General features: G+C 31.1%; 2 protein-coding genes across 7 annotated transcripts in view; one reads left to right on the plus strand and one right to left on the minus strand.

Annotated features, from left to right (window-relative positions):
* LOC118188518 (uncharacterized) overlaps nucleotides 1–9,008 on the minus strand; it is a 162,030-nt gene extending 153,022 nt beyond the window's left edge. Inside the window, exon 1 of one of the 2 annotated variants that reach the window (XM_085815627.1) lies at nucleotides 8,859–9,008. The gene's annotated coding sequence lies outside the window, so the exon portion shown is untranslated. The remainder of the gene's footprint in view (nucleotides 1–8,858) is intronic. The other variant, XM_085815625.1, reaches the window with a different exon arrangement.
* Nucleotides 1–21,465, plus strand: part of LOC118188521 (uncharacterized) — a 378,328-nt gene that overhangs the window by 93,495 nt on the left and 263,368 nt on the right. The window contains exon 1 of one of the 5 annotated variants that reach the window (XM_035358962.2): nucleotides 9,169–9,369. The exons of the other annotated variants lie outside the window; for them this stretch is intronic. Coding sequence (XP_035214853.1) covers nucleotides 9,308–9,369 — 62 coding nt within the window. The 5' untranslated portion in view covers nucleotides 9,169–9,307. Of the gene's footprint in view, nucleotides 1–9,168; nucleotides 9,370–21,465 lie in introns of those variants that run through there. 5 annotated transcript variants of the gene reach the window in all.

Here is a 21,465-nt window from a genome sequence, read left to right on the forward strand (position 1 = left end):
TGAAACAGCATGATACTTCTCTTCTTATAAATTGCATCCATTGTTTACAAGTGTTTAAAAGAAAAAGTGATCTCTTACACCACATTCGAATGCGACATGGTTTGATACGAATCTTACAAAAACAAAGAAACGTTGACATCGTTAATACATGCAAGTCTTCTAAAATCGCAAGTCTTAATAGTATGTTCGCAATTGAATCGATTTGCTAGAACATAGAAAATGATCATGTCTTAGATGTACTTCTTGAATATATAAAATTGTAGTTAGTAGGGAAAAAATGAGTTATGATGTAGTTTTACACTGAGTTATGATATCGGTGTTTGAAATGGTAATCAATAGTTACATTTAAAATGTGTCGTGAGGGTGAAAATGCAGAAATAAAAGAGCTTTGGCGAATTTAATAAACGTGGTTCAATGTGGTTGATAGAAAAATTTGTTCCATGTGAATTAAATAGTGTAAGATATGAACCTCTTTCTCTCAATAGTTAATTATTCAATTGTAAGACAATTAAACTTTAAATATATATGCATATAGTACATGTAATGATTAATATTACATTGATTAATGTAAATAACTGATGATATGTGTATTAACATAGTAAATGTTCGCTTTTATGAAGTTCTAAGCATTACTTTAGATACCATTCATAAAACTTTTATCTCATATATGCAAACATGACAATATCTATTGAGTTTTCGTTTATTCTTTGGAATGTATGAAAGTTTAAATATTTTTTTTAATTTAATGTAGATTGGAGTAAAATATCTGTATCTTTCTTCATTTCAATCGGTAATATCTGTATGCTGGTAAAGGTACATATGTTCGTAAGAATTATACTGTGTCACATTTTTGACAATCTTCTTTCATTCATATTAGCTAATAAGAGAATTATTGAAGTTAGTAAAGTAATGAAAATCAACGTTATTAAAAGAAAACTCTAAAAGCATTTACATTTCCAGAAATATATCAAAGTTCCTTTTCTTAAAAACAGCAGGTGTATCGTAGTTTTTATTTCTATTTCATTAAAAGCTGAACTTGTAAAATAAAAATTTTCTATTAGTGTAAGGTAAACAAAAAGAAAATCAAGAGACAATCCGTATCATGAATGAAATTCAAGTCTTACATCGGATTAAAAAGAAATATTCTGAATCTAAATGTTTATGCCTATTTAGCACAAAATGCGTTTATTTGTGTTATAAATTTAACTAAAACCATTCTTATAACAGTATGTTGCCTTTAAACTGGGTAAAAGTGTTAAGTATATTTTCTGATGGTATTGATATACTTGTCAAAGAAGTTCTAGAAACCTCAAATGTCGAAAGAGCATATGATAAGAATCTCCTTTCCTATCGCTACGTCAGTTACAGGTTAAGGGGTGGCTTGAATGGATAAAGGTAATGTTTGTGCAAAAATATAGTAGTTCTATTTTGAAATGAGAAATAATTCGCTTTTTGTCAATTAAGGAAACTTGTGGTATTATTAAACAGAATGTCAGTGAAAGACATTGCGTTTGCATAGTGAATTATGAAGGTACTGAAAGGTAGTAAAGAAGGTGAATGAAAGAATTAATTTGAACAAATAAGGTAAGGCTATCATTAAAAGAAAAATCTGTTTAAAAGATGTATGTTAGAATTAAAAGTAAGATGTTAAAATTTAAAAAGATGTAACAGAGTAAAACCAAAGAATACTGGTAATTCCCATCTGGAAAACAGTAATTTGAGTACGATATTGAAAAAGTTGGTTTTAAGAATTTCTTTATGCATGTGATGCAAAACAATTGCTAGTTTAGCATGAGTGCTGACATAGATGCAATTAGTGCAGGAAAAATAGTAAAATTAGTATAGTTAGTGTCTCTAAAACATGAAAAAATAATAGTGTGAGCAGTGTAAATTCATTTGAAGTACTGAAATATGACATAGACTAAATATCAGAAAATGTAAGAAATATTTTGGTATGTGTGGATGAAACACTGAACGTGGTTGTAAAATTAGAAATGAAAATTATCAACACACTTAAAGGTAATCGGGATTTAAAACTAAATATGATGTTAGAAACTTTGAAGACCATAAAACTATATGAGAAAGAAATACATTTAGATATAAATGGTATTAAACTGTTGTTTGTGACTGAAGTTGTGAATGGAAATTTCTGAGTAAAACCTGTAGATGATCTATTATGATCGAGGAATAAAACAAGTATTATAAAAATTGTAAGGAAATATTTGAATATGGAGTAAATGAAAACAATCCATATCGTTAAAATGAATAAAAAGGGATAAAATGTTGGAATTACGAGTGATGAGACAGAAATAAAAACATTATAATAAATAAGTTAAGCTAGAATTAAGAAATATAAACACAGAAGGGAAATCATGAACGTAAGAAAAGCAATTAACAGTTATAGACTTAAGTTTTTTTAAAAAATATTCGGTAATGTAAGGAAGATATTGTTAAACACGTGAAAGAAATTAGAAATTCTGTAGAAAATTTAGTAAAAGAACTAAGATCACGAAAAATAAACGTTTCTTTTTAAATACAATTTCATACCACTAAGTTAAAGTGTGTATAGAATACTAGAGTGGTTTAAAAAAAGTAAATGAAGTTAAAATTCAGAATATATTAAACATTATAACGTTAAAAAAAGTGTGAAATTGCATCTAAAATTAAGTAATATAACAAATAAACAGCATGTGCGGGAACGTTTGTGAAATATAACATATAAGTTAAAAATCAGGGTATGCTGAAATTTATGAAAGGTATGAAAAAAAAAATAGTATGTGGAAATTAAATAAATATTACAAATTAGAAACGTGTTAAGTATTAAAAAAATATGACAGTAAATGAATATGTTATTATGTACAGAAAACCTAAGAAATAAGTTAAAGTTTCATTTAAAACTAGAAAGGATAAAAGTATCAGAATAAAATTGAGTAATAAAAACAAATTATCTTGTAATTTCATTTTCATGACATGATGAACTATCATTAAAGGAAAGTCTTTTTTATATTTGTTTCTTTTACATTGTTTTCAGAGTCGCGCATTGAATAATTTTAACACCAGACTTAAAAAATATATTTCTAAAACATATAATTCACTTTTTCGTCAAGAGAGGGCAGCATCGCTATATCATCAAAATTAAGATGCAGAAAATATTTCCCGTTGCCAATGTAAAAAAACTAACTTTAAATGAAAAGCAGGAGGTCTACAACTCAATCAGCAATCTACCAACACCTCACCTCCACTCGTCACCCCGCCTACTAGTGTGATGACGTTGCCTTTGGCCCCGCCCTCTGTGTGACGTCATTGACCACGCCCACACCCCACACCCCGTGCAGCAGAACCCGTATTTTTATACTACTAATGTCACTTTGTGTTGATCAGTTTAGTTTTAGACTGCAAGTTGAAGGCTTTATAAATTTTAATTACTTTTATTTCTATTATATTCATTTAGTAATATGCTACTGCGGGAAAAGGCTCTATGGAAATTCGTCTTTCAAGCTAGAAAATCACCCTATTGGATTAATGCAAAAATTCAACTCGTTTTTGGAGATTCAAATTACCAGAAGTACGTCATACATGACGCTGTGTGTAAATTGACATTATAAATGAAGCTGTGATGACTAGAATTTTAGACAGAACAGAACGCAGGCAGACAGTATATGAAGGCAGCATGCTTGTAAAATTCAAAAATTTCAAACGATTTAAAATGGCAAAGGATGCGGAACACTTCAGATATTGTATGTTGTAAGAGTTGAATAGAAGCAATACTGCAACATACCGAAATAAAACATTTGTCAAATGTACAAGAAGGAAGACATGCATATGTTTAAAGACACCGTCGCTGGTTTCGGAAAATCAGCAATGAAGACAAAAGCTGTAAAGATCAATGACATTCCGGATGTCCATCAGTGGTTTTCCCGAAGGTTCTGTAATAAGCCGTATGGAATGTCTCCCATGCAACTCCTCAAGAGATAGCGAAACCTATTCGTACTCAGAACAACAACTGAAAGACAGATACAGACAAGTGTAAAGACATTTGGGTTCAACACAAAGATGAATTAGCGGGTAACCATCCACTCTCTGACATGACACTATAGGCGAGAACCAGTATCTGTATTTCTTTACTTTCTCGTTCCAGATATGAATCGTTTTTGGAACAAAGTATAATGGGTAATGCGAAAGGGATACTTTACCATAATGTCAAAGCTTGAAGGACTGTGTGTCGAGTACCAGAAGCTGCTTCATCCACGTCAAAAATTGAAATGCATTTCGAAAAGTTTTCGTTATGTGTATTGCGTAAAATGAAGGGAATAATCTGCAAAGATGAGCTCCTACGTGATCAAACGATTAATGCTGACATTTACTGTCAACAATCGGTTAAATTGAATCAAAAACTGATATGCCAAGCCAGAGCGTTATCTTTCAGCATGAAAACTCCAGACCTCATGTTGCTTTATTGATTCGGAAAAAACTACTCGATTCTGTTTATTTTATCCCTGGAGTTTGTTTCTTTGGAGTATCATCTTTTTCAGCCCTTACAAAATGGTCTTCAAACTCACGATTATACAAAAATCGTGAAAAGAGCATTAGAAGATTTTTTTAAATTCTAAACCAGAAGTTTTAATCGATTGCAAAGCAGATGCCAAGAAATCCCACTAAATGTATTCTGTCTGCACTAAATGTATTCTACATAAACACATATGTATCCTGCGTTTCCTTTTACTGGCCTTTCCCCCCCCCCAAAGGAGGGGGAAGAAATTTTGCCTCAGACCAATAGTTTTACATTAAATGAAAAATATAACTTATAAGTCTGAATTTTATCTAATTTAATGCAACATCAAGGTTATCATTCAAGTAAGAAGCGTCAAAACAAACATATCTGAAAATATTATCATAACCCATCTAAAAACAGCTTTATTAATTTTGTTCCATAAAGGTCATTCTTAGGTTGATTAAATATTCTTATCAGATATCAAGAATGTTACAGAGGAAAACGTCAAACGAGAGCTCTATTAGGAATGCAAAAAAAGGTTGCTATATAACAGTTTAAATCATGGCTCGTTAATAAATTTGCTGTTTCACTTAATTTTATTTTTAACTTGTGATAGCATATGCACTTACTTTTACCAGAATTCATTCCTGATTTGAGTAGCTTACCTTTGGGTCTCAAAGTATAAATCCAGTTATAAGATAATATGTTATACACACACATAGTAAATAAACCTGCATAGCTGTTTTAGTCTAAAATTGGAATTTTTAGAAGCAGATAGAGTTTGCTTTGTTTATTTCATTTGATTAATATATAATAATTGATTTCAGTAAATGTATACTAACTATCTTTATAGCTTTCTGACTTGCAAATTTGAGCCTCCAGTAAATTATTTTATTTAATGCATTTTAATGCCTACCATTTCGATTAGTATTTACTGAGAAATTTATATCATGCGAATGCATTTTGTTAGATACAGCATTGAGGTTATTACGGTATATTAGTTAGATACAGCATTGAGGTTATTACTATGTTACTGCTACAAAGCAACTTTTGTAAAATAAGCACTTATTGAAATTTCGCGGCTAAAACGCATAAGTTTAGGTTGCTAAATTAGGTAAAGAACAGCACATGCATTTTGTGCGGCAAATCGGATGCTTTGATATTTATAATGAAATAATGGAAACTGGGTGAGAAATTCAAAACTGGATCAAATGAAAAGTTGATGGCATTCAATAATAATTTGAAAATCTCTTCCAATGTTGCACAATTGAGATGCTTGAAAACATATCTCAAACACTTATTAAAAAAATTTAAATCTTTACAGAAAATTTTTTTATAAAAACAGTTTACAGGCAGTTCTTTTTTATAAAAAGAGTTTATAAACTTTCGCGTAAGCTGTAGAATCATTAGGTTTGCCGAAACAGGAAAAATGAGCAATGCTCTCGCCTGGATTCGAACTTGAACCCCTGGACATTCTATGCAGACGCGCTTCCAGTTATACCTCGAAGACACGCGGTAAGAAGGAAGAAGTTAGCTTACAAAGTTCTTTTAAGGTTATTTTTTAGTCAGAAAGGCATTTGAAAATACGTTTCAGCGCTTTTCTGGGAAAGTAAAATGCCTGCGTTGGGTAGGGAAACTGAGATAAAATTTTGTTATGAATTAAAGGATATTTGTTCGTTTCGAAAGATCTACGGTGAATTGAAAAGGAACAAAGATAGAAGAGATAGTTCAACGGATGAATGGGTACAATACGCTTGTCACTTTAGATATGATGTCAAAGCAACCAAAAATGGTAATCCTTAGGGGGGGGAATTTCAATTGCATTACATTACTATCGGTTATATACCCCTAGTATTTCATATTTGTGAGTTCCTGGGACCTTTTTTTTTAAAGTAGAAACAGTTATACTGATGTGACGAAACAGATTTATATTGCAGTCTTGATTTCCAATAAAAGGATCTGCAAGGATTTAAATTACAGCAAATTCAGATCACCGAAAATATTGCACGAATAGTTTTTTCGCTTTTTAGCTCAAAGGGGCGTTAGCCCAGATGGCTATTAGTCTCAAAACTGCATTTTGCGTCGAATCACTATAAACGGCTGTAATCACCTTTTAAATTGTCGCCATCAAATATTATCGCCTCGTATTAAAGAAATTAAATAATGAAGAATCTGTACGAATGTATGTATGTCTCTCGCATTGTGAAAAACCAATACCTAGAGCCATCCAGTTTCGAATAACATAGTCCTCTAGCCGAATAGGGGCACCTGGAAGCCCGAATCTTGAATTTATAATTTGTTTTATTATCTATTTCATATTTTGTGAAACTCCTACGGATTTTTCATTAACAAAATGATTTCAAAGCTAGCAGTAGCAACACTGTATGAAAAAATAAATTATCTCCAGCGCGCGAGACTGTCTATCGGAAATTCTAACGATATACTGTTTTTAAATATTTTTGGCCCAAATGCTCTCGAAACGTGCATGTATGTGTAAATCAAAAAAACGCCCCTTTGGGTGTAATATAAAATCTGAAAGCTTTTAGAATTCTTTTTGCAATTTTTTATATTGTTATTAATAATTTTATTATTATTATTACTATTTAATATTTTAACCACTGAAATGAAGAAATATCGTACTGATACTGCAAACCATTGTTAGTATAAAAATGCATAATACATAAAAATTCATATTGAAGAAAGGTTAACAATCAAAATTTTAAAGCTATTAACAAATAAATAACAAAATGCAATTCAAGAACGTTAAGTGTCTTGTAAAACATAAGCATGCGTAAATGCACGGTTATCACATGTCCTTCAGGACATGTCTGATTTTCAAGGGTTAAATAAACCTGGGAGAAATTTTCAAAATTTACAGGAATATTGAAAAATTGCAACTGTACATTTTAATTTTTAAAGCTGCTTAGCTTTGAAAAAATGGAAGCTAAAGATAAAAATTCAAGACGAAAACAAATAAAAGGTTTAACGAAGAGAATATATGCTCGCGATGGTATATATATGTGTATATATATATCTTCTTATATGATCGCCTAGAAAGTGTCTAGAAATTCATGCATACATGTAATTATTAAGGAGAGAAAAATATGGTTTTGAAGAGCCAGTATTTTAAAAATGAGTATATGGACATTAGAAAAAGGCTATCTCAAGCCACAAAGATGATAAAACCGATAGATCTGATGATGATTGGGGGGGGGGAACATATATCCGTTTGAAGGTTATAATTAAAGTTATAAAATTCTTACTTTTCATTAGTAGCATCTACTTTCTTTCAATACCAGAAATATCTAGTAAAAGCATCAATGAAAACATCCAACAGGTTACAAGTGTATATTTTAATATTTTAAAGACACTGTCTTTAAAATATTAAAATTAATTTTTATTTTGTCTATATGTATGTATGTTCCTCGCATCATGCAAAAACGATGGCGTCGGGACACACAAAATTTACACATAGTTCTGTATCGGAACGTGTGCACTTCAATACCTGAATTTTGAATTTCGGAACGGTTTTTTATTTATTTTATGTTTTGTGATAATATAATGAAATTTTGATTACCAAACGCAGCGATTTAAAAGTAATAAAAGCAGCTCTCCATCCCTATCATTACTAATTATTAGCTAGGCCAGTGAAATTACTCTAGCTAAACTCCATCAAATCATCAGACGTTTTTGTGATCATAATAACTATTTTAACGTGGCTAACTTATTAAGAAAGTAAAACTAGTGTTTTGATTAATTTCCGCATTAGTAGACAAAGAATGTCAAAATTAAATATTTTGAATTACAAAGATTCAACTGATCAACAAAAGGCAAAATTAATTTCCAAGAAATTTTGTCCGAGGGAAACAGTGAATGCAACTAATCAAGAATTTTGAGTTATCAAATTTCGAATAATCCATACTGTTATACCTTAATAATAAAAGAAGTGGACTTTTCCTTTAATGTTTGTTAGAATTTTAATTTGCGAGAAGTAATTGACTTAATTTTAAATAGAAGAATTAAATTCATACAATTAACAGTTCTGCTAGAATGCAACAATTTTTGCCCGCCAATACCCCTCTTTCCTTTTTCACGTGCGTACTGGGGGAGAAGATACAAGCATAAAAATATATTACTTTTCAATGATTTAAGAGACTTTCAAAGTGGTTGTAGTTTAGGATTTTGTTGTTTAAAAAATTATCTGAAATCATATTCACATTTATGTAATGTTACTTTTTGTCATTTTGCGTTCTATTCTCCTGGCTGTGTCATGTCCAGTGGTTGAATGACAAAGAATTTGAACGGCGCACTTTTCGCGCTGGTCAGTGTCAGTTTCGACATGAGAATAACCTGTAAAAGAACTTACCTTTTTATCATCCTCTTCACTAACATGGAGTCTTCTCATTCATTGATAGCAAATTCTCTTTACTTCCGCCGACCTGATTTCGTATATTCTTTTGTAATACTAATAAGAGCAGTGGAAGAAAGCAAAAGTTTGAAACAAAACAAACAAAAGGAACAAAGAATTGACACTTCACTCGCGGTTTGTTGTCATACACGTACGTCCTCCATGCACCAACCAATCGTTGAACTTCGAATCAACTGTGACGTAACCACACGTGGGAGAAACGAGTTGAGCTGAGGGAAAAGGCGCGCAGCAGACGATTGTTTGTGTATTAGAGAGTCTGTTGAGTTTATAATGGTAGCATGCGCTTTTTCAAAGCCGGGTTATTTTTTGAATGAAATGGATAGATATGAATTGATGGATAGTTGAACGCATTCAAGAGGATTAAGTCATACCTTCTTACATGTTTTATGAGAAAAGGAAGCATGATGAAATGGCGAGTGAGGAGAGAGAGCCGCTGCAATTCTGTAGAGTATGTAAACTATATTTCTTACACTTTCCTATTAAAATCGATTTTAGCATGTAATGTCCCTGAGATTCAGTGTTGAAATAATTTGTTGTTTTAATAGATTAGTTTCCAAAACATTTGCAAGGAAAATAATAAACACGTATAGTCCAGTAAAATGTACAGTTATGGAAGATCTAAAAATTACAATGACCGCTTAAAACTGGACGACATATTTAAACCGTGGACTACATAGTTTCATAATTACAACACTATTTTTAGATATGTCTCATATATTTGCATGTTGTCTATAATTTAATTCCTTTATTTTGACTATGGATCCATTTTTTTTTAAATTGAACACCCTACTTATTTATATGCACACAATATTTTTTATTATGTCCTAAAGAGGGAAAAGCCCAATGGTTTTATAAAAGTTGCTTAATAATCAATAAAAGCGTTTTTGTTAGATTCGTTTGGTAAGATGCAAAAGTGTATGGTTTTCTATAAACAATCAAATTATGGGTCAGCAGAATAAAGTAACTATCATAAAAATAAATAAATATATTTACTTATTTATTTTTATGATAGTTACTTCATTCTAGAATTTGGATGCAATAGAAATTATAAAATGAGCTGTAGTAAGCAATTCAGTTTATTGTACAATTTCTTTAAAGCTACAACTACATTTAATTATGCTTCGAAAAGACCTGGAATGAAGAAAAATGTTTTAAAGTATTTTATTTTTTAGTTCACAAAAGCATCTTATTATTTAACAATTAAATGCGGAATATGAAATATGGGTCAACTTATTTTTCCCTAAGATCTTTTCAACTATATTTATATAATTTTTGGCACGCTAATCTATATTTCGGTATATATTGACACTACGGATATTAGTTCAAATGCTAATATTAATAGTTTAGTTTTATTTTGCTTTTGTTTTTATTGGAAGAATTTGTTGCTGGGAGACACAATGGTCGTTTTATAGTAATCTTCATACATATTATTTCTGCAATAAAATTTCACTTTCCGTTCTGCCTGTTGCAACGAAGCCTGACGAATGTTTCTTAAAGAACACCAAAAAAAAGGGGGGGATCATAAAGTGAGATTATCACAAAATATAGGATAGACTGGATAGGCTGCGTAATGAATGTTGAAGAATTTTAGTACGAATTATTTAGCACGAGTCACATTAGGCAAACAATTAAACACACTTTTATTTCAATTAATCAGATTAAAAAGTTTTAAAAAAAATCTGAAAGCTTTCACACGTGACATTACGCCCAAAGGGACGTTTCTTGAACGTTTTGTGTGTTACCTTTATTTATAAACTATCATGTTCTTTGCACTTAAACCATAAAATTCAATTCAACAGCAATATCGCAAAATAATTCTAAAATGAGCAAAGCTTTAGAATTTCCAATACAGTCTTATGCGCTTATAGATAAAAATGTGTTTTTTTTTCCGTACAGCGTTGCCATTACTTGCTTTGAAATCGTTGAGTTTCTTAATCAAAAATTCGTTAAGTGCTACAAAATATGAAATCGATAATAAATCAAATTTCAAATTCCAAATCTGAGCTTTCATGATGACCGTATTCGGTAGAAGATTACGTTATTCGAAATTCGATGGCTCTAGGTACCGTTGTTTTATCCCAAGGTGAGAAACATACATACATTTACGGAGATTCATCATTATTTCTTTTAAATATAATACAGGGTGATAATTTTTGGTGTCAACAATTGGAAAAGTGAACCAACGCAAAATGCCAAAACGAAATTAATAGTCCTTCAGGTCAAATTGTCCTTGTAAACTAAAAAGTATTATTAAGAACTGCGTTTATTACTTTAAAATCGTTTATTTCGTTAATCAGTAACAGATAAATTAAATATGAAAGTTACTTACGCTTTGCGATATGCAACACACTGGCGTGCAGAGGATAAAAAATGCTTTATTTCGAGCAGTGGTAACACATCGTTTTTAAATCGCTGAGCCTGTCAATCATAAATTTATTATATTGGCACAAAATATGAAATAAATAAAAAACAAACGCGAAATTCAGTATTCGGACTTCGAAGTGCACATATTTGAGTAGAGGACTATGATCATAATATGGTTGTTATACGTGCCGCCGATTTTCCATAATGCAAGTAACAAACATATATTGATATACCTCATATCAAGCAATGCAACTATATATTATATTATTCTCATAACTAATTCATTTGAATAAAGTACATACATTTATTGTACTTTATTCAAATGAAATAGTTATGGGAATTATATCTTTTACACGAACTGCCTATTACATTAAGTCCTTTTCTGCGTCACTGGTGCTTCTCGAAAGAGGATTATAGATGTGGCAGAGCTTTTTCATCGGTTGATTTGTTGAATATATAATAAAAGCATAGATTATTTGTGAGTATTATGAAGGAGTTGATAGAAAATAATTGATGCTGATATCTATTGGTTTCAGTTTTAAATCATGTCAGAAATTTAACTTTGCACACTGAAAGAATTCCTAAGAAAAAAGCATTTTCTCTCACTTCTAGAGGACTGAATGAACTTTTTTTTTTCTTTATTTAAATTTCTTATATTTTTTAATCTAATGGCGGGCACTGGCCTATTCGACATTGGCACTCCTAAGGGCAGAACTGGTGGCCATTTTATTGTGGAGGCACCTAACAGGCGGCCACCGTTGTCTCCTATGAAAGGACGGACAGTTACAACCATGCCTTCCCTTGAGATTCAAACCTGGGCCTTCGGTACCGCAGTAGGCTTCTCTAATAACTATACTGTCTGGACAACAACGAGCTGAACAAACTGACGTGTTGCTCTACGTCAACTAGTTCAGCAATTTCTAGAAGAAAAATATTATAAATACAGAAAATTATACTCAAGGAAATGTTTCCTTTTACGTTTCTATGAATGAAACTTTTGTGATTGTTTACTACTATATATAGTATCCATTCCTCATCAGTAGAGCCTGATTTCCGCAAGGACAAATGGAGCATGTGCTCTGAGACCTCCACTTCCTAGCGCTCTTCCAAATCCTTCTATAGAATTTAAAATGTTAAATTTTACAATTTTTTTAAATTCTAGGATATATTAATTCAAGTTGTAGTATACGAAAAAAATTAAAGGGAAATCTCTATAACAGGCTCCCTTCGTTTTGCTCCAGGCGTCTAGTTTCGTAAATCATATCCTGTAAACAAGAATACGATTTTGCCATTTCTAACTACTTTACTTTATAAAATAATGGTTATACAACAGTTTATAAAGTAAGTAGTATGAAATGATACTTTCATTGAGGATAGTCTTTTTGGAATATCTAATCAAATAAATAGAAAAGCAAAACTAAAAAATATGGAGGGAATACAGTTGTTATGTATTGCTTTATTTGTGTTTCCATTTTCGTTTGCTTATTAGGATAAAAACTTGAATTTCAGTAAAACGTATTGGACATATGAAAGCTATCACGTATAGATTTGAGCTTTGAGCAAAGTAATAGAGGAGCACAAATTTGTAGTTACCTCTTTAATTACCTTCTGCATCCTGTGCTACAGTATTTTGATAGCTAAGAAATTAAAATAAACCTGTCCATGCTTTCCTATGTTTGCTTAGGAAACGTTCTTTTTTTTAATCTGAGAAGTTTGAGCTAATTATTCTTGCCCGAAATCTCATAAAGTAGATATCCTAAGATGACACTACAATCCACTTATGAAAATTTACTTTTAGAAATTTTGTTGCCATTGACAAATACAGGTAACTACATACGCTCCTCCACCGGAAAAAAACAAAGAAATCTCTTCTGCTGATTATCTCCAGTAGATGCCTACCTTCCTGAGAACACTATTTCTTAGAACATAAACAAACATTAGTATTAAATATCACCTCTCTAAGACGATCTCCTCTCCAAAACACCTTAAGAAAAGTATCACTATATACTGATGAATTTAGTGAAGTCTCTTATGACGGCTCTGAAAGTAGCCTCTATGTTTTAGAATATAAAAGAATCTTTGGTACTAAATATGTTTCTCCAATGTGATACTTCTGGTGATATTTAATGGGAAAGACATGGACAATTTACCACGTATAACAAAACCTTCTTAATCTACATGTTTCGTTTTATTAAAAAAGGTCTGTACAAATAATTACGCACATAAAACAAATCTCATTATCAAAAACTTATGTTTTTAGATGCAAATGCTCCTTGTCATTTTACTCTTTTGATGCGCTTTTAACTCTAAAATTACATAAATTATGATTCTTTTTGCGTAGTATATTCATGACCACTATCCTAATCTGACCAGAGAAATAATATATTACACAGAATAAAAAACTCGTTGGTGGCAAAATGTTACCTATCATAAAGAATAAAACTGCATATGTATAAGACATACATTATGTCCTTTTGTAGGCATTACTTTCACATTTGGATATTTGAGAAAGCATATCTAATGTCTTGTTGATTTCATTCATATTGTAGCAGAGATGTTACTTTTTATCTTTAAAATAGGATCATATGTGCTTGAAAATGGGACTTATTCCGTGTTATATTTTATTTTGTTTATTTATTTATTTTAAAAAATATTTTTTGCATTTGGTTTTCAAGTTTTGTTTGAGTTGTTCTATGTCGTAGGGAGTAAATTTAGGACTGGTTCTCGAATCGTAGAAGGTCATGAAGATTTCTAGTTGAGCGAGTAGGTGCATTCTGATGTTAGTTGGAAACTTTGGGTACTAGCTGTGAGAGTTTGATTTGTCAGATACCAAAAGACATTTAGTTATAACCAAAAAACATATGTTACACACCAACTGAGCGGAAACTGGTATACTTATTGTATCAGTATAAATCAGAGAAGTTGTCTGAGGATTCCATTACTCTTTCCTCCCAACCATAAACTTCTCGAAAATACCGACGGATTTTACATACATGACAAACGCAAATTTACATGAGTGCATTCCTTTCGGGGCACTCAGGCATGAGAGTTACTTTCACAAACCACCATTCGATTGGAAAGTTATTAATTTTTATTTGCTCAACTATAGCAAAGGGGGAGTTATTCGACGATTTTAAATCTTGATTTCAAAATAACAAAATGTATTCTGTTTTTTGTAGACACATAAATTATTAACTTTAAAAAATAGCATAAGCCTTATTCTCGAACTCATACTGTTAACGTAAGAAAGTATTTTAAAAGTCTTCAGGAAAATTAGTCTGATGAGGACATGAACCCAGGTAATAGTGGTATTATATAGATATGAAATTTCTTTACAGTTTTTCTGTATTAAACACTGTAATAAACTCCATATAGTTTTTCTGTATTAAACAAAATACAAAAAAGTTAAGATAAAAGTGCATGATTACATCACACGAATGGGGGTTGCGGGGACTCTATCTATGCTCCTGATTAAAATTATCTTTGTTAGTCTTATCGAATAATTATTTTGTGCATATATCCACAAATGGTGCAATATTTCTTTGACATTGCCAGATTGCTCAACAGTATTTACTGAGCACTATTAGTCTGACATTGCCAAATGCTCAACAGCATTGCCGGATCGTGACAGATAAACAGTCTCCTCTTCTGTTTCCCTGAAGCGACAGCCAGTCGAAATTTTTTAATGGCATTTTTGCTATGAGCACTTCGAAGTTTGTAAAGATTGGAAATTCTCACTTATCTAATAAAATATTTATAGAACATATTGTTACTAGAATTCATCCTAATCCTAGCTTTTGGATATTCGAAGTTCTATTGCAGTTTAATGGCTATAATTTTTTGAGCGCTCGAGCTATCAAATACACAAAGTTACATTATCTTTTCTTTCCATGGTGAATGTTCTAATTAAAGGACATGCTTTCCCAAATAAATGATGAAACCATGATCAGTTTATCTGATGAGATTCATGCTTTAAAGTGTAAAGACCTTATTTTGTACGAATCAATTATTATTATTTTTTTTTTTAAACTTTCCTTTCCTTCTGATTTCAATGTCCTATCAGAATGCCAATAAAATGACATATATGCAAATATCAGTGATTTCGGAAATAGTATTTAAGTAGAAGAATTTAAGAGTTTGCCGTAGAAGAGCTAGTTATGAGTTATGCAGCGTGTTTGTAAGTAACTTTGTAGTTGAATATTTGCGCTAGCCCCTTACTTAAATTATATTAATTATTTAGACGTGGCTTTGCTGTGTGAAGCGATAAAGCTTATTTAGATTTAAGTAGGAGCCAGTCGTGTAGTTAAAAATTACTTCATGCTCATTGTACATACTATTTTGTTACTTAACCACAACTGGAGTTTAAATCGTGAGCATCGAGTGAGTGCATGTTCTGTTCAGTTAGTTAAAATAAAAAGGTTATGGTAACCTTCGTTGGCAGTCATCTGTTTTTTTTTTTCAAGACACAACGAGAATTCGCTGTCTTGTCTTCAGTAGGTCTACATTTTATGCTCCCAAAAAGAGTGCGACGCTATAAAAGTTTGTCCTAAAAAACAATTGACTCAATAATGCTTTATAACGTAAAATAAATTATATTCCAGTTTTCCAGAACAATAATTTAGGTGTTAACTACAGTCTCTTTTCTCAGAAGAAACATTTATAGATGGGTAAAATTCGATGAAATTAAATAAGCCAGCATGTAAATTGCATGTAATTAATAATCATTGGAATTTTAGTTTCACTTACATGTTAAGGATTAGGTTTTTAGGAGGAAAAATCTGAGAGCTGTTTTCATTATTAATCCATTAACTTTTTGCTTTAGTACTTACTTTGTAAGAATTTATTTTATTCTAACCAATTATTTTTAGTTTTGACTTTCTTGTCCCTCCTGATTTCAGTTTCCTGACGGAATGTAAATTTGTTAGGACGTAGTATTCAAGTTTAAACGCGTTTCAGAAGCAGTATTTAAGCTGCATGTCAAGAGTTCAAAAAGGGCAGTAGCGAACTTAGTTCCGATGTTTATGCTGCGAGTTTGAAACTAGCTGTCTAATCGATATTCGACACCTTTCAGTTTATACTAATATTTCTCGCCTCGGCTTTCTGTGTGCAGTCGATTTAGCGTTAGTTTAAGCTAAGGAGACAATCGTTAGCTATTTCAAAATTTAATGTGCATTTACATTCTTATTTTCTGTTAATTTAAGTTAGCCACAAGTGGTGGCGATCTTATGTACGTGCATATGTTCATTTTAGCTTAAAATAAAAGTTTATTTAAAACTTTTCTTCTGCAGTATTTATTCTTAAAGACATAGCGAGAATTCGCCTTCAACATAGAGTATATTGTATGTTAACAAAAAATACCCATAGGCTCTATAAGCTATTAAAAATCAGTTTGATGGATTTAAAACAAATGAGATTGCGATGTGATGACTCATTTCTGGTTGAAAAGTCTTCCTATTATACGTGAAAATTCGTGGAAGTATGAACAGGATTTTCCATGCTCCGTTCATGTGAGAGTTCACTGTAATCATAATTCATTGGTCAAACATCCATATGCTTGAAAATGTCATTCATAGTTCTAGTTTCCCTTTTCTTTGTTTTTCTTAGTTGTAACTAAAATGTCGGAGCGGAGAGTTTGTAATAAATAGCGTTGCACAACGAATCATCACTAGATTTTTAAATAACGGAGGCGTCATTCCGTCTTATATGTATTCAAGATATAAAATCAGTTTAGGAATGAGTGTCTTTCACAGACAGAAGGAACAGAAGAAATTCAAGTGTAACCAGCAGGTTATTGACGCTATATTAGAGTGAGTCAACAAGCAATCAAAAGATATGTTCTTCGGGAATAAGAAACTTCCTGAGTGCTGTAATAAGCACATTGCAGGGACAATTGACTACACAGTAAAGCAGAAATAAATTTACTGTATTCAATAAACTAAATTTAGTAATAAATTATTGTTTGTATTTGAACGTCCCGTGTATGAATCCAATCTAAGATAATTACTTACTACGACGGTAAAAAGATTGAATTGCAGAGATCTAATTAGGTATAAGAACTAATTAGTTATTGAAATTAAACAATTGCTTTTAGTTTTGTGTTCCTTTAGCTTTAATCAGAAAAACTTAAAAATTTATTTAACAGAGTTATTAACATACCTATTTAACAACGTTAATTATATGAAATCGCAATGTAGCTATTCATGCACTTAAGGATGCTGGAAGAACTAAATATTAGATATGCATTTTCATTTGTCATAGAAACAAATCGTTTGGATCTCAGAAAAACATGTAACTTTCACCACAGCAGATTAATTATATCCTACAAGACTTCAAAAGACTTAGCATCAAAAGAACGGGAGTCAATTCTTGACATCTGAAGTAGGCGGCTGCATTAATATACCCGATGGGTTTTTTTTTTTTTTTTTTTTTTTTTTTTAATGCATCACGTAAAATAACCAACTTCCCAACTTCTCTTATAAAGCCGTTTGTGAAAGCATTCTTCTCTTTTGGGAAATATTCTCGTGAGCTTTACTGTATTAACTTAACCGAGCCAATCCATTCCATTTTTTATGGTCCATTAATGTCCCACATACATAAAACATAACGTCAGCCTTTCAGGCGTGTATCAACCATTTAATGCTCGTATGAGTATGTGAGGAAGAAGGGGGAAGAGCAAGTCATCTTGGAATCCAGGGAAAATTTGTTTTAATTCATTAATGGCACGGAACACGTTAAAAATTTCAGTGTCTATTCTGTTTTTGAGTAGCAAGATTTACGAACGGAATCAAATCTTTAATAGCTTAATAATAAGTGTATTTATGTTCTCAGTTATGAATAGAATACTTTTTATTCTGTGGCTTATTTTCTATCTTTATACATTTATGCTTTAACGTGCCAAGAGTAACATGAATAATAGCTAGTTTCGTCAAAAATTTCCATCCGTCTCAAACCTATAACTCGTATGTGCTTTGCCATAATCGATTAAACAACACTGTTGTTATTGTGTAATTAATTATGGCGAGTATGAGATAATATGATAAATTATAATAATAATTTAAAACTCGAGACAGATGAAATCGTAATCATCTTCTGAAAAATTCTTGGATGCGATTTTTAGATTATTCTGTGACATATGTGTCTGGATATCTATGGCTGGAGTACGGGACAAAATGTATCACTCTGTCAAACTGAATTATTTTACGATCTACGAGAAATTACTCTTTCGCTTAACTGTTGTTGCTTGAGTTACTATTTATGGAAATGCATACGTAGAGTTGACCTCACATGTATTATTTCATCAATGAAACCATTTTTGAATCGGAAGTAAGTGGACACTTTCATCACTTCCGGGGAAACCACTCAACAAAAATTCTCAACCATTCACGCCTTCCTTGAAACATCGGAAGAATACAATTATCGTACGTTTGAGAGAATGATTCATAACACTATATTCTCTTCCAGATGAGTTATAACAGGAAGAAATCGTTGCTTAATTCACCGCGGATGTAGTATTGTATCATTTTGCTACAGAAGTGAATTAAAGAATTAAGGTACGGGAAAATATCCTGGGGTTATATACACATATTTTGAATAGATATATATTTTTCGAAGACTGTCTACTATATATATAAATGAATGCAAAAATAATTATATATTTATATATAATTATTTTTGCCTTCATTTATATGGTGAGCGTCGAAAACATCTAGGTATGCAAATACTTTCCCCTCGAAGGATAAGATCGTGTGTTTTGTACCTATTTCATTTACGTTATTTCATCCAAAAGCCGATCTCATTCGCCAGTATTTCTACCTGCCAATCCAAAGACGCATATGTGCTATTTAAAAATTATAATTTTTCTTTCTCCCTAAGTAAACTATACTAAACTATTCACAAACTATAAAAAGTATTTCGCATGTTTGCTAATACTGCTATCCAAAAAAATTATACTTTGAACAATAGTCTACTAAATAATATTTTTTGCTAAGATGCTCGGCGGGTCATCTTAAAGCAATGAATAGTGCTGGGAAGCTATTACAAATGAAAAATGTTAAGAAAATCCCATTTTTATTTGGAGATAAAAGATATAATATTCTCCCGTATCTCTTTAGTAATTTATATGCATAAAAATAGTTGTAGTATCTCGAAATTCTATTTTACAACCATCTTCTTTGTAATAAGCTCTGTAATATTTTTATGGATAATCTTATGAAGCTATCTGGAAAAAAGTGTTGAAACTATATTGAAAGAATCATTCATTAATAAACTATTGGATAGAGCTTGTTCGCTGATTTAAAATATGTGCTCCGAATAGCGAGTGGATTACTACTGAACAACGGGTTTGAATGTCGCTGAATAGGTGTGCAGCGTGGTGATTTTCGGTTTCTTTCCATGAATAACGGGAATACAAGAAAGCTTCCTTTAAAAAAACACCTTCGTGGAGTAGAAGACATCGCTTCCTCTAAGCAGACAGCGCTTATGTTCTTTGCCATAGTCGAATAAATAAAGTAATTTTAAACAAAAGACAAAATTTTTAGTCAAACTGAAGAAATTATAATTATTTATAATACGTGATTCAAAAAGTATAGCAGTTAAAGTAACACTCGTACGGGGATTTTCATTGTAGTTGGTTGGTTAGTGAATTATTAATTAAAGCAAATCTCATGAGAGCTATTTTTCTAAGTAAGGGATATTTTTGTGTAGGATGTCCTAAAAAACATGGCTCATATTCACGTTAAACATGAGGGAAAATGCGTATAAAATCTGAAAGCACCCATTTCAAGATTTGAACCCAATCTTTCCTAGATTTCTAAAAGATTGTTGGAATTTATGAATTTTTCGGATCTGCAAATTTTCAGATCTTTCATATAGAAGTAATAGTAAGGAGTAAAATCTTTGATTTAATATTAAAAATTTTTAATATGAAACAATTTCAAAATATAAAGAACAGATGTTAAGAATCCAGTTTTTAAAACTATACATTTATTTTTAAGAAGGTAAAAAATAATATTTAATAAATAAAACACATACTTCAAACTCTTAAATATTACAGTTCATTTATTGAGTATAGCATAATAAACGTATGAGTATGTAACATTGCTAGTTCTTTATATTTTTTCCAACACAAAAATCAAATGTAGAGGAGTAAATAAGTAAAATCAAATGTAGAGGAGGGGAAGGTATTTCAAGAATTAGCTTTAAATGAATATTAAACATGAATCGTAGTTTTCTTTCTAGAAACTTAATACTGGGGTATTCAGGGATACTAGAAGGTGACTGCTGATCGAGGTCACTAAACCTGCAATAGTCTTCTGCTGGACATCAATAAAATTAATTTTTCCAGATTTTTTATTTAAGATTTTTAATTATTTTAAATTAAAATTCGAAAGATTCGATTATCGGAAAAAAAAAAAAAAAAAAAAAACGCGAAGATTCAAATTTTCGGGGCTCTAATTAATCTTTCGCGATATTTGTGAAGTTCAAAGATTGGAAGCCCCTTCACTATTTTAATTACATACCCATAGTTTTAAGTTTTTATTTTCATTTGTGAACTTACCTTAATTTACATTGCTTTATCTTATGCGTTTTCAACATTATGTTTCCTAAATAATACAATACCAATTCTGAGATCTTTCAAATTTTATAGTAAAGAGCTTTCATTTTTCTTCCTGGCAAATTGTTAAATCTCAGAACTACTACCAATCTTACGGCAGAAAAGTTTCAGTTTAGCCTTCAGAATAGAATTATAGAAGCGCAGTGTAGTAAACTGAGTGCTGAAGGAACAATGTTCATACTTGTTAAATAATTTGTGGTTTTACTTTATTTTAATAGTATATCTGTTATATGTTATTTATAATAAACATAGTTGATAAATATCTATGTCATTTGTGCCATTCATAAAAAAATATAGGATATGTTCCTAATGCCTTGTGGTGTTCGGTTGTATGCATTCTAGGGACGAGTTTGCTATACTTTTCAACATTAAAAAAATTGATGAACTAATAAGTTAAAAATGTGAGAAGCTTCAAGAATTAGTATATAAGCAATTATATAAACATAGACAACAAAGTCGTATTTTGTTTTAAAGCTTCCCTCTTTGTATTTTATAAGTGTTCATCATTTCAATGATATGGAATTTAAAGAATAATTTAATTTCTCGCAATGAAACATAGAATTTCAT

Source organism: Stegodyphus dumicola, chromosome 4 (genome assembly GCF_044657685.1).
Source record: "Stegodyphus dumicola isolate Sdum_Otavi_A_Nest chromosome 4, ASM4465768v1".
NCBI lineage: Eukaryota > Metazoa > Arthropoda > Arachnida > Araneae > Eresidae > Stegodyphus > Stegodyphus dumicola.